The 16867-nt window shown below is 47.9% G+C and overlaps 3 protein-coding genes across 3 annotated transcripts; 1 reads left to right on the forward strand and 2 right to left on the reverse strand.

Moving 5' to 3' along the window:
- Window positions 1-7419: 7419 nt before the first annotated feature.
- VC83_08574 (uncharacterized protein) lies at window positions 7420-7849 on the reverse strand (the record flags this gene model as incomplete). The annotated part of the gene is made up of 2 exons (XM_024472122.1): window positions 7526-7849; window positions 7420-7473 (listed from the first exon to the last, which is right to left on the reverse strand). The coding sequence occupies exons 1-2, from the start codon at window positions 7838-7840 to the stop codon at window positions 7420-7422; spliced, it is 369 nt and encodes a 122-aa protein (XP_024320303.1). The 5' UTR covers window positions 7841-7849.
- Window positions 7850-9633: 1784 nt separating this feature from the next.
- On the reverse strand, window positions 9634-12169 carry VC83_08575 (uncharacterized protein). The gene is made up of 7 exons (XM_024472123.1): window positions 11815-12169; window positions 11519-11714; window positions 11218-11341; window positions 10943-11094; window positions 10683-10873; window positions 10357-10526; window positions 9634-10288 (listed from the first exon to the last, which is right to left on the reverse strand). Exons 1-7 carry the CDS (start codon window positions 12005-12007, stop codon window positions 9743-9745), a joined length of 1572 nt encoding a protein of 523 aa, XP_024320302.1. The 5' UTR covers window positions 12008-12169; the 3' UTR covers window positions 9634-9742.
- A 697-nt stretch (window positions 12170-12866) lies between these two features.
- Window positions 12867-16421, forward strand: VC83_08576 (uncharacterized protein; the record flags this gene model as incomplete). Its single annotated transcript, XM_024472124.1, has 13 exons — window positions 12867-13040; window positions 13344-13477; window positions 13725-13974; window positions 14071-14147; window positions 14275-14373; window positions 14442-14505; window positions 14652-14787; window positions 14930-15097; window positions 15209-15261; window positions 15369-15505; window positions 15610-15675; window positions 15769-15822; window positions 15900-16421. The coding sequence occupies 13 exons, from the start codon at window positions 12867-12869 to the stop codon at window positions 16297-16299; spliced, it is 1812 nt and encodes a 603-aa protein (XP_024320251.1). The 3' UTR covers window positions 16300-16421.
- Window positions 16422-16867: the final 446 nt, after the last annotated feature.

Raw genomic sequence — 16867 nt, forward strand, 5'->3', positions numbered from 1 at the left:
TTAAAACCTTGGTCGTGGTGAAGTATATGAGGTTCTTGTGATCCGTCCATACCTGCACAGGGTAGGTGGGTCCCTCAAGATATACTCGCCACTGCTCAAAGGCAACGACAATAGCCAGTAGCTCCTTGTCGTGGATGTCGTAATTGAGTTCCGCGGGTGACAGTTTCCTAGAGTAGTACGCGATTGGTTTGAACTTACCGTTCTCGTCTGGTTGATTCAGACATGCTCCAATTGCGAAGTCAGAAGAGTCCGTTTCGAGGATGATCTTCTTTGCAGGGTCAAATGTAGCAAGGATAGGTGCTTCCGTGAACTTCGTCTTAAGTTCCTGGAAAGCAGCCTCTGCCTTGTCCGTCCATTTGAATTCGAGATCCTTTCTGGTAAGCTCCGTGAGTGGTTGAGCTACCTTGGAATATCCCGAGATGAATCTCCGGTAGAAGTTGGCGAAGCCTAGGAAGGCTTGCACTTCCTTGACCGTGGTCGGTGTTGGCCATTCCAACACTGCCGTTACTTTTGCTTGGTCCATCTTGATGCCGTGCGTTCCAATAATGTAACCCAAGAATTCGACTTGGTTTTTATGGAATTCGCACTTCTCTGGTTTGAGGAGTAAGCTGTACTCCTTTAGTTTCTTCAGGACGAGTTTGACATGCTTGACATGCTCCTCCTTGGTTGCTGAATACACCAGGACATCATCTAGGTAGACAATGGTAAAGATGTCTAAGTATTCATGCAAAGCATCATTCATCAGTCGTTGCATAGATGCGGGTGCGTTTGTTAGCCCAAAGGGCATGACTTGATACTCGAATAGGCCATAGCGGGTGCGGAATGCTGTTTTCCACTCTTCCCCAGCCTTGATTCGGATCAGGTTGTATGCTCCTCGCAGATCTAGCTTACTGAAGATCTTTGCTCCTTGAAATCTATCGTGTAGTTCGTTGATTAACGGCAGGGCATACCTGTCCTTGATTGTGATGTTGTTCAACGCTCGATAGTCCACACATAACCGTAGGGAGCCGTCTTTCTTTGGTACGAAAAGCACCGGACTTCCTGCTGGTGATGTGGATGGTCTGATGAATCCTTTCGCTAGGTTATCATCGATGTACTCCTTAAGTACCTTCAGCTCCTTTTCCGATAGCTGATATATTGGTCCGAACGGTGGACTCTTGTCTTTCTCCAAAGGTATCTCGTGATCCCATGGTTGGTGCTTAGGAAGCGCCTCGTTCTTAGGGCCTTCCTGGAATAATCGCTCGTATTCCTTGTACTCCACCGGTATACTCGTCGGTGAGGATGCCTGGGCTAGGTCATCAAGCTCGGAGGTTGCACATAACTCCTTCCGGCCCTGGGAGGGTTTCTCCCGTTGTCGCATGTCCGTCCGTTGTTCACACGCGCACTGGCTCATCACAACTTTCTCGTTCCACCAGTCGATCTGGGGGTTGTGTTTCTTGAGCCATGGCACACCAAGGATGCACGCATGGTTGTCCATGTGCACGATGTCAAACTGAATCGTTTCCTTGTGCCCGTGTAGCATGACCATTTCCAATGGGACCGTTTCGTGGGTCACCATTCCTTCATTAGTCGAGATGGGCTCTCCATCTACGACCATTAACGGGTATGGTTCGGTTTTCAATTGCGTCTTGAAACCTTGCGTGTCTGCTACTTTCTTTGTCATAAAGTTGCCCGTCGCTCCTGAGTCAATCATTGCTCGGAGGTGTCGCTGTTGTATCTTAGCGACCACATATAGTTGCATGCTGCCCGTCGTGGCGCATAGCTGGTCTGTACTAGGCCTCTTCGTGTCGCTCGCCGGTGGCCTACCGTCGAGGACTCCTAGTTTTTTGACTCGTCCGAGGAAGGATAGTATTCATCCGCTTCCAATGGTGGTCCTTGGGGAGATCGTTTCCCTCGCTCTTCTGCTTCGTCTAGCAGATGTGGGTATTTCTTGTATACCTGTTCGCTTTTGATAGGCAAGTCCCCTTCGGACTGGCTTCACCTGAGGGCGTGAACTTGCTCTGCGTCTCTGAAGTGTATCCTGGGCGAGGATCGGGGAAACAACTGATTCTGGTGTTTCTTTTTCCAGTGGAGCTTGCAGTCATCTTCGCTGCAATACTCCCAGTAGACATACGCGTGCCAGGGGTGATCAGTCTCTGTTGCGTCTGTCGTTGATAGTTCCCGCTGTCCTCTCACCCATGCACTATCTTCCCTCGGAGGCGTGGAGAACGTGTCTAGTTGCTCCATGGCTCTCCTTTCGATGCGTGGAGTGGGTCTCGCATTTTCCCGTCGGAGCATATCTCTGGCTTTCTCGTCGTACTTCTTCAGGGCTCTCCTGCGGTCCTGGTAGTAAAGTTCGACGCTTTTCATATACTTCAGTTTAGCCATATGCTCGACATCCTTCTCCAGTTCTTCCGCTTCTTGGGCTTCCAACTTAGCTACGTCTTGGGACGTGCCAAGCAGCCTGCGGGTATTCGTTAGTTGGTCGTAGTATCTCCAGAGGTCATCCTTGCAGTCGTCCACCTTGCATTTTAACGGAAGTCCCTGTAACAGGTTCCCGTAGAGGTCTTTAAGCATGGGGATTCTCCTCTGGCCATTGGGCTTGTCTCGTTCGGCCCTAATCTTCGCGTGGGCGTGTTTTGCCATGCGTCTTACTACGTTCTTGCACCGTGGACTCATTGGTTCCGTAGGTGCGAGTTCATCGAAGGTCTCCTGTTCCGAGACGGTGAACGATTCCGCCTCCGACCCTTCATCTGAGCTCTCGTCTTCTGGGGTGCTTTCGCCGTTTATTCCCCAGTCCTGTTTGCTCACAAACGTTGCGTTCAACTGTCCTGTCCAGGTGGCATTGAGTTGTTTGCCGACTTTGCGTCCGCCGTTCCCTTTCTTTGGCTGTCTGCAGTCTCGGGCCATGTGGCCTGGCTTGTCGCAGTTAAAACAGAGTCGTTCCTTGAATTGTCTGTCTTTCTTAGGGTCACGGGGTCGTCCAGGTTTGAACGTGGCATCGAGTTCCATTGGGTCCGACCAACGGTTGTCTCGCGGGTGTTGATCCCGTCGTCTGCCCTCGTTTCCCCGGTAGGGGTAACTTTTCTTGGGCTTGTCATAGGTCCGACGTTCCTTCTGGAATTCGTATAGTCGATTGTCGATTCGGACCGTATGTTCGATTAGCGCTACCATGTCCGTTGGTTGTTGTTCCAAACGGGCAAGTTCCATACGTATATGGCTCTTCAGCCCACGTCGGTAGTGGCTGATGAGTGCGCTGGCGTCCCATCCTGTCTGATTGCCGTATCTCTGGAATTCTGTGGAGTATGTGAGGGCGCTGCCAGTCTGCTTAAGTGCAAACAGATGGTCTTCCGCGGTCTTGATCTCATCGATGTCTCCGAACATGCGTCGGATTTCCTTACAGAATCCATTCCAGCTGCCAAACATAGTCTGCGTAGTTGTCATGCTTCCATTGGTGCTTTCATATTTGAAATAGTCCTTGAGGAATGGTTCGATCCATCGCAGGGCTTCCCCCCTAAGGTAGGACGCAGTCCACAGGGCATAGCTCTCCTGGGTGGGAAACTTCTCATCATTGAAGTGCTGGTACAGTTCGACCTGTAGCAAAAACACCTCAAGTTCCTTTCGGTTGCCGGAGTAAGTGTCGGGCAACTTGACGCGTAGAGTTTCCTTGAGTTCGTTGACGGTGGGTGCATCGGGCATCTCTTCATTCTCAGGCTTAGACCTCTGAGACGAAGTTGGCGTGGTGGGGGTTTTCCCTTTCGAACTGACGACAGACATGTTGCTTTGTGTGTAAGCCGGTACCTCGTAGAAGTGGTGCTCAAAGTGTAACGCTGACTTCTAAACGATAGAAGACACAGAGGTTCTCTTGCGTAAGGGTTTACTTATCAGAGGAGGCAGGGGATCAGACACAAAGGCTTCAAGTAACACGTTACTAGTATATAACAAATACTGTATTGAGTTGAGCACGAAGCTCCTATCTAAGGAAATACTATCTACTTATATAGTGGCGTCGTGCCTAGTGGACTCTTGGGAACTCACTCGAGTCCTCAGAGTCCTGGACTCTTAGGACTCTTCTCATCATCCTGCGAGTCCGTCACGTGCCTAGTGGACTCCTGGGAACTCACTCGAGTCCTCGGAGTCCTGGACTCTTAGGACTCTTCTCATCATCCTGCGAGTCCGTCACGTGATACTTTCGGAACTACTATTCCCCGCTGCCCCTCCAGGTACCTGGGCCGGTCTCATGCGACCTCCCTCCTTCCTGTCCTGTAGTTGGCCAGCCTTCTTGTTCCGTCGTAACAGGTAGGTTGTCTTTTGCTCTAACCACCATGCTCTTGGGTCTACAATAGGTGTGCAGGCAGCGTCACAATATCATATGTATTCGTCTATAGTAGGTGCTTGTTGTTGCTTCTGTTCTCTCCACTTCTGAAGGCCCGTCTTGGGTTTTGTGGCTTGTTCAATGGTAGTAAGAACTGGAAGCTCTGCCGCTTTGTATTGGCTCTTCCAAAGATCTTGCACTGCCTCTTTTGCTGCTATAACCCATTCAAGTGGCCAATGGGCATCAAAATAGGTCCACTTCTGTGATGGTATTAATACCATTGCAGCGGTATATACAGCTGACCTCTCTGTCAGGGTATAATATTGATTCAATTTGGCCCAACCCAAGTTTATCATTGGCGCCATAAATGCATCATCAATGTACTTGATTTTCTGCTGCTCAAGGTGATCTAAGAGGTAATCCATTGTAGGCAAGACTCTTTCAAGTGTAGCCTGTCGCCCTTCTGTTGCAAGGGTTGCCTCTTGAAAAGCCTGTAGGACCTCGTGGATATGCTCAAGCTTGGTCCACTCTTCAGGTGCTAGCGTATCCAACTGAATGTCAGCTTTGTATTGAAAGCAATAAAGGTCAATTGCAATCCTGATATCAGCCTGGATCGCGCGATCGATCATTGCAAACCAAGAGTTCCAGCGAGTCTGTTTATCTCTAATAAGACGCCTGCCATGGCTTAACTGTAAAAAGGTCTCTTCTCTCTGGGGACTACGTTGAATGAATACAACAATATTATGAAGCTTGCCAAGAGGACCCTTTTGACGCCACAGATCCATTTCTAACTCGGTAGGAGTAGTGTATATACCAGGGTTGCTTTCAGAAGAGAATGCCTCGTTATCATATCCAAAGAGGAAAGCCTGGGCAACAAGATTGATAATATGGCCATTGCAACGAAGCCGATGATGTATAGCGAATATTCAATGTTATACTCATTAAGTAGCAGGGCCGAAAGAGTTGCAATCATAGTATCATTATTAGTTGCGTGTAACGCTGACTTCTAAACGATAGAAGACACAGAGGTTCTCTTGAGTAAAGGTTTACTTATCAGAGGAGGCAGGGGATCAGACACAAAGGCTTCAAGTAACACGTTACTAGTATATAACAAATACTGTATTGAGTTGAGCACGAAGCTCCTATCTAAGAACTAACTATCTACTTATATAGTGGCGTCGTGCCTAGTGGACTCCTGGGAACTCACTCGAGTCCTCGGAGTCCTGGACTCTTAGGATTCTTCTCATCATCCTGCGAGTCCGTCACGTGCCTAGTGGACTCCTGGGAACTCACTCGAGTCCTCGGAGTCCTGGACTCTTAGGACTCTTCTCATCATCCTGCGAGTCCGTCACGTGATACTTTCGGAACTACTATTCCCCGCTGCCCCTCCAGGTACCAGGGCCGGTCTCATGCGACCTCCCTCCTTCCTGTCCTGTAGTTGGCCAGCCTTCTTGTTCCGTCGTAACATTGCGTTATCCATCATGAAGTAGCCTAGTTTTGAAGCAATTCCAAACTCTGCAATTACCTTCACAATTATGAGGGCTTGATTCTCTCCTGTATGCCTTCCGTGGATCTCTCGTAAGCCAAGCACTGATTGACAAAGATCTCCGTTCTCTGCAATATAGTGGCCAATAATGCCAACTAGAGGAAGCTTGTTCGGAGAAGTCCAAAGATCCACGGTAAAGTGAATCTTTGAAAGTGCTGACTGTACACGTGCTATCACTTGGTTTCGTTCGTTGTCGTAGCATCTCATTGTCCATTTATGTATTGTACTGTGACTTGTTGGAAGCCAGTTATTGACCTCTGGATTAAGGTATGCAAGGAGGTTTCTGAATTCGGAGATTTCGACTATATTGAACGAGACCGAACAACGTGATATCCATTGAATAAAGAGCTGCTCAAGAGTTGATGGGTTGATTGTGGTTGATTGAACTGAGTCAAGACGACGTCGTTTGTATTGCGTTTCAAGGCCTCGTGCCATCGCAGTAGATATACTTAATTGCTGAAGGGTGTTTTGTTGCTCCCGACTATCAACAATCTCATGTACAGTCTGTAGATGAACTGCAATAAATGCTGTACCACCAGACTCTCTGTACTCCTTTGGACAATACTTGCAACGCCAGTATATAGCCTCAGAGCCTTCCTGTTGATATATTGTGTCAATTGGACCCGGCATATGCTTCCATACAAAGGATGTCCGCGCCCGACGCTTTTCTGTTGGTTTTCGTCTATATCGTTTGGTAGAAGAGGAGGATGTGACGGGATCGAACGATTCGAGGTCTGGAGTATCGTGGCTAGAAAGAACACTTGATTCAGGGGGTGGCGATGATGCGCCTGAAGGGTCCATTTTGTCTTGATACAATAGTATTTACATTAAAGGCTTCAATTTCTACAGGACAAGAGATCGGTGAAAACTCTATCTCATACCCTGTTAATATTGCAATATCCTAGTCATATATTGCGATAGGTAATTTTGAATATTGCACTGCAACAATATCGTAATTTTTACTATTGCACTGCAAATAATATTGCAATAGCTAGTATTGCAATAGTCAAATACTACTGCCAACACTGCTTCTAGGCACATATGCCCAAATTTCATCACTCCTTACAAGCTCATCAAAACAGCCATGTTCATTCATGGTCACTATCATCAAACCTATTGTCAGCTTCTCTCTGCAGTCTCAAGAAGAGGCTGCTCACCTTGAAGTCCCTCTTGACCTCCTCGCTGCCCCCTCAATCACCCTGCAGAAAGGCCCCCCCCCCCCAAGCTCCCATCAATCTCCCCTCCCAATCAAGAAACTTGGCTAACTTCAACCGCAGGAACCTATCTATCTATCAATGGCCTCCCATCAATGATGCAACATCTCCCAGGCAATACCCCAGACGCGAAAACTTCCCCGTTCGTTTTCCTCGGTGGCAGAAAGAAGCCCACACCAACAGCAACAACAAGAAATGGATCCCGGCCACGATGAATGGATCTCTAACATCGCCAAATCCTCCCAGGTAAACAGCGGCCATTATAAATGGATCCTGGCCTAGATGCAGGCATCACCAAACATCCCCATACCGACAGCAGCAATAGGAAATGGATCCCGGCTGTAAGTGGAATTCCCAGCCTAGATCTAGGGCCAGCCAAATCCTCCCAGGTCAACAGCGGCATTCGGAATGGAACCCAGCTGTGGGCACACAGTTCGAAGCGCCACGAGCGACAGCGAGATCTTCTGGTACCTCTCCAGCCGTGGTTGGTGTCGCCTTCTCCCCTCCAACACTCGGCCTCCCACTGCACTTGCAATCCATGTAGAGGAGCTCCCTCAGTAGGTCATATCCACAGGACATCCTAGCGACAATCCTGGCCCAGGTATCCAGGACCATTCTCTTCGGATCCCAATTGGATTTGGGGGTCTCCCTAAAGCAGCTAAATGCACACCCTTGCTGGCGTTGTCTACTGCAGTAGTTGGCGACTCCTTCAGTTTTCGCGTTTATATGAGGTTTTGGGGGTCCAAAGGGGGGGCCTTTGGATTTTCGAAAAAACGGCTCTAGCATTTCTGAGGGGTGTTTTTAGCCCTGATTTTGGGCTTTTGCTATAGTCGCCTTGTGGAGCTGTTTTAGGGCAGCTGTCATAGCTCAGTCATAGCTGGCCCGTTGGATTTGATGCTATCACCGGTATGTTTTCCATGTTTTGCGCAATTCTATTTGTTTACTTTTTAGTTCTTCGTTATTCTGAATTCAGTGTCCCTGGTCGTGGCCATCTACGGCAGATCAAACACACAGGTGAGTTGAAGCTATTGGCCAAGTATTATTCCTATTTTTCCTCTGTCTTATTTAACTGTTTCAAGCTTGCTTTTGTAACTTTTCTCGCTCTTGCCAACACTCTCTGTTTTCCTCATTTTCCGTTTGATGCGAATCAAACGGCCTTCGATCAAGTTCGCTGTAGCAGACTTGATAGCCCAGTTCAGGTAAGTCCGCTTTATCTTGTGTTCTCTCTTTTTCTTTACTTCCGTTGATCAACCAACAATGCTCAACAGAGCTGGCTTTTCGCAGCTCTGCACGGTTTGTCCCTTGCTCCTCCCCGCCCCTCTCTTGTTTACAACTGCTAACTATCTGGCGCCATGATTGCCCACAGGAATCTCATGTTCTTACTGCCGGGCGGACCCTGAGCTTCTCGACGCTCTTACGAAGCTTTACACACCGAATATCTCAAACGAAACTTGGAATCCTCGATGCACAAAGGCCAGCGGAACACACCAAAGGATACACTAGATGATAAGACCTAGCGAAGGTCTTGAAAGAGCTTGGAATACAACTTGGCCTGGGGTAATTCGGGATGTGAAGGGGGCGGGGGGTCTGGAGTCGTCCGTTGCCGCTGGCCAAACGGGGAATTACGACATTGGCAAGGGGCGGGGGCAGAATGGGGGGTGAGGGGGTGGTAGATATCTGTATGTAGTAATAATAAGAGTCTCATCTTGATTGCCGGTCTTTTGCCTCGTGAGCTGTCTTCTTGGCGTGACTGTTTTTACTCAGGACCTTCTGCACACTGTCATGGGCCAGTTATGGCCGGCCGAACAGTCTTGGGGCTAAATTACAGTAGTAGCCCAGTCTCATCAGCACTCACTGGCCATGCATCAGAACAGTCAATTTCAACGTTTACGGATAGCCTCATTCTACGATCTACAGACACAAACCCGTCTTTTTCAACCCTCCATTCCGACCGTAGGAACGGTCTTTTTACCAATTGGTCTTACTTCGGCCGCCGTTCCAGGACCGCTCCTGGCTCCATCCACATTACGGGTGGTCCGAGCGCCTTTCAGAGTCCCCGGACCGTCCTGGGACCACTCCAAATTTATGTGGCGCGCCGGTAAGGTAGTAAGGACGTACAGTACTTAAAACTTTAATACGTCTAAGAGGCGGGGAACAGCACATTAGCCAGTAAGTCCTTAGCTTGTGTTTTGATCTTCTACACCCCTGCCATTCTGGCTCAATTCACTTCGTCTTTGAGTCTAACAGCAACACGATTCCAGGTGATGTTAGAAAATCATCGCCTTAGTGCTGAATTATACAAGGAACTCCTAAGATTACTCTCGGAAGGTCTGATCAAGCCTCCTCGAGTCAAGGCTATTGAAAAACTCAATCTGCCTGCAATTTTGGAAGCTATGGAGCTCAACCGCTCAGGGAAGGCGACCTCGCGACATGGGTGGCTTTAAGGGATAATCAAGAACACGAAAAATAACAGTAATGAAATGGAATTCATAGTTGATATTTTCAATTAGGAGGCGGGGTGGTTCGTTCGGCCCCAGATCAACCGAATCGACCTCGAATCCTCGCCGACAGAAGCGAGTTGCATTGTCGAGAACGTCACTTTACCGAACTCTTAATTAACGGAGATCACTTCAAACTAGAATTTCTATAGATATGTACTTTAGCGCCTGAACTTCATTCATCTCATCGTCAGAACCCTCCGTCAACCTTAATCTGCGATGGCTGAGGCTGTTGAGGCTGTTGAGGCTGTTCAGCCACCCCCGCATTAATCGGCGAGACAAGCAAATGTCCAAACTCGTAGCCAAGCATTCCTCCCCGAACACTCCAAGCCTCAATGTCCCTGGCTCGTAACACACTCGTAGCAACTCGTGCTGTATCACCATCGTAGCAAAGGATCATGACGGAGTGCCCAGGGCTATTCAGCGCCTTGAGGCGACCCTCGGAGTTCCCGTTTTTCGATACAAACAGCGATTCCAGCTCCAGCCATTGCTTCTCTAGAACCTGAGACTCGAAAAATGGGCTCTTCCCACCCCTAGCAAGAGATTTAAGGGGCCAATTCGCCGCATCTGGCAGATGGCCACTTTCGAAATCCGTGGTGTCCCGTAGGTCAATGAGGAACCATTCCGGGCGGCATTGGATGGGTATTTCTGTTGTTGAGTAGAGCTTTGACATAGCGGCTGGAGCTTCAAGCTCCCAGGCTTCGTCGTAGCGGTGGAGGTCTACATTAAGGAGATTCTGTGAACGCGTGTTAGTATTAGCGAGGAAAATTGGCGAGATACAACATAAGGGATAGTAGGACTTACGCTGTTCTGGATGGGGTGGAAGTATCTTTCATCCAGTTTAACGAAGTAGTCATCCAGATACTGGTAAGGCAGATCACAGCATATGAATACACAGTGAATTTCGCCATCATCTCCTGATAACTCTTTCATGGCTCCAGCATCTTTCTTTTTCTGGAGATAGTTGTAGAGGCCTATTTCAATGTTGTGAGCGAGTTTTTTAAGAACGAACATCTTGTAGAAGGAGAAAATGCGGGGAAGAAAAGAAACAGAACAGAATTTACTGCAGTGGCGCTCCTCTCATCATTAATTCATTCGGGTAAACCTCAAGGAAAGACCAGCAAACCCACCTTGTAGATTAAAGCCGGAACTCGGCCCACAGACGAGTCCCTCCCTCGACAACTCCATGCTCAGTCGATACGCATCCTGAGATCCGCACTCTTCCAACTCATCGACAGCCTGTTTCCACGGAAAGTTGATTGGTGCAAGCAGAGCGTGGGATCGTGGTCCCGGAACGCGATCGCCAGGTTTGGTACAGACACTACATAGCACCAATATATTAGTGTACCAAAGAACTGTATGGGTGCTAACAACGAAAGTAGACACTCACCCAACTCTTGTGATGGAAGGCTTGGCTTGCTTCAGATACGTGCCGATCCCCGTCATTGTACCCGCAGTTCCCATGCCGGCACAAAACACGTTAATTTGTGGCAATTGTGCAATAATTTGTGGCCCGGTCCATTTCATGTGTGCACCCCAGTTCTGTAAGATGGGTCAGTCGTATATTCGATCCATGTGCGTAGCGTTCATTTTTGGCATAAAAATAGTTTGAAACCTAGGAAATAGGAGAGGGACAAAAGAGGAGTATTTTGAACCTAGACACACCAAGTCATTGACATATTGATTCGGATTGTATGTATCATCTCTATCTTGTGCCAATTTATGGGCGCGATAGATCCCGCCCCTTGCATCTTCAGGCTCGGGCTGTGATGGCCCACCAAAGACAGATCTGTTCATTCTAGATTAGTATAATAAAGAACCATAAGTAGCCACTGTATGAGACCCTTTGCAACTTAATCAATTGAGTCTCCAAAAATTCGGCGTGCTAGACGACGAATCTGACTCATGTGACGACGATTACAACGTGGGGATTTGGAATGAAACGAATCATAAAAACAATACACACATATTCAGCCCAAAAAACCTCATCATCTGCAACTTCGCAAGCGAGGTCTTGTTGCTCAAAAAAGCCCTCGTATCTTCAATCCCATATAAAATCCTCGCAATCATACCCAACGACACAACCGTCGAGCCTGAGCTATACTCAACAAGAGTCTTAATTTTGCCCTGCGTCATTTTCTCGCTTTGTAACATATGCATTGCTGTTGTTAAAAAAGGAACGGTCAGAGTCAGCAAAATAAGTAAGCTGTGATGTGGTGGTATTGGATGTTCCATGCACCGCAGCCCACATAAGGTACGTACCTGGGAGAGCCTTGACGTTGTTTGCTGGAAGGGCTGACATCATTTTTGCATAGATACGCACGCCATCTTGATGGAAGGGGTTGAGTGATAGGGGGACTTCGACGAGCGGTAGAGGAGGTTGTTTGTTTGGGTCCCAGTAATTCCGGAGACTATCCAAGCCCGTATAGACGTTGAGATATTGTTGTGCGGACATTGTTCTCGTTTGATTTAGATTGGTAAGAGTTGCTTGAGATGGTTCTTCTTTAAGGCCTCTTCTAAGGTGGCGAAGGGGTGTTGAAGTGAAGGTTCATGTGCAGCATCTTAGGTATTAAAGTGAATATCCTTGATCTACCTCAGGACAGTTTTGTCCTGAGGTAGATCAAGGATATTCACCTTGACGGTTATTCACCTATTCACTTGATGGTTATTCACCTTGATGGATACACTACTCTGCCGTGAATTAGCGCCGTCGATCGTTATGAGCGCCGATCGTTATGCCGATCGTTATGAGCGACGATCGTTATGAGCGCCGATCGTCGTACGTTCACATAACAAATATCGAATGAAGGTGAAAAGGAGTAGATAACTTAGAGCAATGAATACATAAACATACTACGTGAAAATGCGCAAACCTCATGTTCCGAAGATTCTTTAAATGGGCGAAATCAAATTGTCAGTATCCATATTGCTTATTGCGCACTGATGGCCGCTGTGACATGCTTGCTTCCCTCGTTGGGTCTGGTAGGCAGAAATCACCTAATTCACCTTGATGGTTATTCACCTTGATGGTTATTCACCTTGATGGTTATTCACCTTGATGGTTATTCAACTTGATCCAATAGCCCATACGGCATACAGTATAGTATATAGCTACGCGGTTGAAAGACAAAGCGGCACGCTTCTTGGTACATTTCTGGTGACATTTTGGTGGTGAACCGTGCCATTCTTTCTTTCAACCGCGTAATAACCCACTAAGATATTTCTGAACCAGCATCAAGACGCCAACAGACCCGATATTGACAGAATCCGTACGTTCGGGGCCTTACTATTCCTTGATTGATTCGACTTTTTTCATGGACATGGCGATCACTAGCAAATGTGCTGTGGTGGATAACGCTACGACAGCGACCGCAGTAACGATGGCGATGGATTTCGAGAACAACGGCCTCAAGCAGGGAGGGAGTCAGTCACCGCAGACTCAGTTTGGTGACCAAAGTAGTCGGCTTCCACAAAGGACCATTATCACTGTGAGTTTTTGATCTCTGTGTTTTATTTAGAAGTTATATGAGTTTGGATTCTGAGCTATGGATTGTTTATTTATGCCATGGATGCCTTTTGGGGGTTTGCAAGGAGAAGTATACGTATACAGACAGAAAGAATTGGATCGGAATAGACTGGTTCATCTGCCTGGTATTAGGCGTCGTTGAGACGAGCTCAATATCTTAAATCTTTTTTTGGTCCTCTGTTGCGTTTGTTTTCGAAACCGGTGCTGCTTCCACTCCCTTATCACACTTTCATCCACATGCCGTCTTACAAATATTCCATCACAGATCTTCCTCGCCTGCGCCACCGTCGACCTCGTAGCGCTCATCGATCAGACATCGCTCGCTGTGGCGCTTTCTACGATCGGGAGTGCGCTGAATTCGAATAGCCAGACCAGTTGGATAGCCTCGGGGTATTTCATGTACGTTCCTGCCGCAAGTCTCTCTTACTTCCTTCATGGTCTTACTTCCTCCATGCTCTCAATTGCTCCGTCCTCTCTTTCTGCTAGGTCTGCTGGGTGTTAATGGTGGTGGGTGCTGCTGGTGGTCTTGTTTTCAGCCGGCTGGACTCGAAGAAAGAAAGTAAAGGAAGGGGCAAGGAAGGACTCGAATGAGGAGAAGAACCGAAGACAAATCCTTGCGTGCTGACGCTATCCTGCCATGCTATAGAACATCCACCTCGTTTCAGCTCCTCTATGGCCGGCTCTCGGACATCTGGTCTCGCAAACACGTCCTATATACCGGCCTCGCGCTGTTCTTCCTCGGCTCCCTAGCCTCCTCATTCAGCACCTCCGTCATCCAGCTGATCGTGTTCCGCGCTGTCACTGGTATTGGCGGAGGCGGGCTAATGACAGTTGCGCAGATTATTGTGTCGGACGTGGTGAGTTTGAGGGAGAGGGGTCGGTACCAGGGCATTTTGGTAAGTCTCGACATTTTCATGCTAGGCAAAGTTTTTGTCCTCGACGTTTGTTATCGTGAGTCTTCTTGCTAATTAATTCCCCGTGCGGGTGTGAAGGGTGCAGTGGTAGCCCTCTCAAACGGTGTAGGGCCCTTGATAGGAGCGGCACTCGCGTCGGCGTCCGCGGGTGGCTGGTAAGTCAGAAGCGCAAATTGCAAACAATTTCTTGTCCACTTCCAAATACCCCGCTAATTCCCTTTTCACATCTTTTGACCAAAAAAGTGTGTAAAATTAAGCAATCATAAGCTAATCCAAAACTAGGCGATGGATCTTCCGCCTCAATCTCTTCACGGCGGCTTTGACAACGGCCTGCTGCCATTTCTTTATGCCCTTGAAAAAGACCCAAGGACATTGGAAAGAGTAAGTATTGCCTTTACATCATGGCTGCAAAAGCAGACTGACTTAGTTCTTCTGTTCTGTGATTATAGGAAATTAAAGGCCGTTGATTTCTTCGGTGCAGGGCTTACTCTGCTCGGTTCAACACTCCTGATTGTAAGGAAATTCCCCACTCATCCTTCCTTCCATCCACCAATTCAAATTCACAAATAGAAGGCTATAATTCCTTCCTTCCGCGTCTCTTTCTTCGGCGCCCTTTGGCTCTTGTAAGCAAGATAACTAACATATATCTTTGAACCCAGCTTGGCCTAACCTGGGGCGGAAGCCACCAATCATGGAATGCACCAGTCGTGGTCTCGTCTCTAGTACTTGGTTCCCTCTCCATCATCGCGTTTATAGCTTGGGAATGGAAAGGCACAAAACATCCCTTGGTACCGAGTAAGTCTGTCTCATGCCCCTTCAGCGCAGAGCTCCACATTGGGGATGAACGTGCCCGTGACGCGAGACCTGAGAATGTCTCTCAGGGAAACAACAGGTTTCCACATGCATGCTAATCTCAACTCCTCTCGCCGCGTCACAGTGCACATCTTCAAATTCCGCATGGTCAATGGCGCTTGTCTTACCATGGCCATTAACGGCTGGTTATTCTTGACTCAAATTTACTATATCCCGACGTTCTATCAACTCGCATATGGATATTCGCCCATCAAAGCAGGAGCTTTGTTGCTACCGCTGACTCTAGTTCAGAGTAAGCCAGATACAGGATTTCTCTTCCCTCTGTTAAAGCCCCTGTCTTGCTCTGTTTTGCATCCAGATGTTTAGTATACACCTTCACTAATGATTGGGCGTGCTGTAACAGCTTTTAGCAGTACTCTCTCAGGTTTGATTGTTACTTGGCGCGGTCGTTACAGGGTGAGTCTCGTCCATCCATCCTTTTTTCCAATAAACACTCCACCAGCAGCGGTGCCATCGGTTCACCCATGCTGGCTAATCGAACCACGCTGACTCCATACTGACAGGAAAGTATCTTAATCGGCTGGATACTATGGACAGTTGGGCTTGGTCTCTTCTCGACACTCGACGCGCATTCGGGTCTTGGCAAGCAAATTGGCTATGCGGCTTTGACAGGTTTCGGTGTTGGACAAACCCTCCAACCGTAAGTGCTTCCTCTAGTTTGTGTTACCATGTCCGAGTTGTTTTCAAAGCCTATAAGGGTAGAAATTTATCAACGATACTATAGTATATTAATATCGTCTACAGATCTCTCATCGCTATTCAAGCGGGCGTCAAGACGGAGGATATGGCTGTAGTTACTGGCACACGGAAGTACGGATTCCCAGTTCCCATGAAAGTGCTATGCACTGTTGCTGCAATTTGTCATATTTATATCTAGTTGGCTAACTCAGTCCACTCACACAGCTTCGTTCGCAACCTCGGTGGCACCTTTGGCCTCGCCGTCGCTGGCACAATCATGTACTACTTCCACTCCACTTTTCCATAAACTCAAACTGCAAAATCCTATCTTCGGAAGCTCACTTCAAAAACTATAGTAACACCTGCCTCCTCAACGCCATCTCCTCACCCACGCTCGGCCTATCCTCAACTGAAATCGATGCCATCCTCAATGCCCCTGCCTCCAGTGGCAGCGTTCTCTCCTCCTTCAGTACCACGCAAAGAGCGGATGTCTCCGCTACAATTCTCGCAGCCTACCAGCGGGGATTCCGCATTATCTTCCTTGTAGGCGCGGTGCTGGCTGCATTATCATTTTTTTTTGCAGTGTTTTTGATGCCGCAGATTCAAATCAAGCATGAGGAGAAGGAGGGGGATTTGTCGTCCAACACGGTAGAAGAAGGTGAAGGAGGCATTCAAGGAACTGGGAGTAATGTGTTTGTGGCAGGTGATGTAGAGAGAAAGGTGGAAAAGGAGGCGGAGAAGATGCATAGTACCTGACGCACCAGATTAAGCTAAGGCTGGATCAGACTGGGGATCTTTCAGCATGGTTGTTTCAAGCATATTTCTTGTGCATTCAAATGGACTATAGAGTAATACGAACTAGAGTAGATAAAATCAGCTGTCGAGTGTCTTGACCTCGTGCGCTTTCTTAAACAGGGTTCTCTTCCGTCGTCGAAGTGATTAATAAGATGGTTAGAGTGGAAAGAACTGTACCCCTATGTCACCCTTATTTCATCTACCTTCGTCTGGTCATATAATCTTGAGGTGTTTCGTAGGGAGGTACGTCAACAAGAACTTGAGTTGGGGGATATCTGTAACAGGGTTATAGAGTTTGGGAAAGCTCTAGCTGGTCCGGAAGATGGTCTCATTTATCTTTATTCTTTTTGCTAGTTGTTCAGACACTTTGTGCGCCTGACTGGCGCGTCGCCTTGCTTCACTCTCCTGGTGTTAGCTTCGGCACGCTCGAGAGATGTGAATAATGTTTCCGCACAAATATGTATGCCTTGGGTAGATCTGTAAAAGTCGCAACAAAAGCTTTAGTACCAAGTCCTCGGAGTCGCATGTT

This window comes from Pseudogymnoascus destructans (assembly GCF_001641265.1).
Source record: "Pseudogymnoascus destructans isolate 20631-21 unplaced genomic scaffold scaffold_28, whole genome shotgun sequence".
NCBI lineage: Eukaryota > Fungi > Ascomycota > Leotiomycetes > Thelebolales > Thelebolaceae > Pseudogymnoascus > Pseudogymnoascus destructans.

Bases quoted from the DNA above. Each gene is read 5' to 3' on its own strand.
- VC83_08575 (XM_024472123.1), bottom strand. From the start codon at position 12,007: ATGTCCGCACAACAATATCTCAACGTCTATACGGGCTTGGATAGTCTC. The intron at 11,715-11,814 runs GTACGTACCTTA...TTTTAACAACAG, and splicing joins CAACGTCAAGGCTCTCCCAG to CAATGCATATGTTACAAAGC. The intron at 10,874-10,942 runs GTGAGTGTCTAC...GGTGCTATGTAG, and splicing joins CCTTCCATCACAAGAGTTGG to TGTCTGTACCAAACCTGGCG.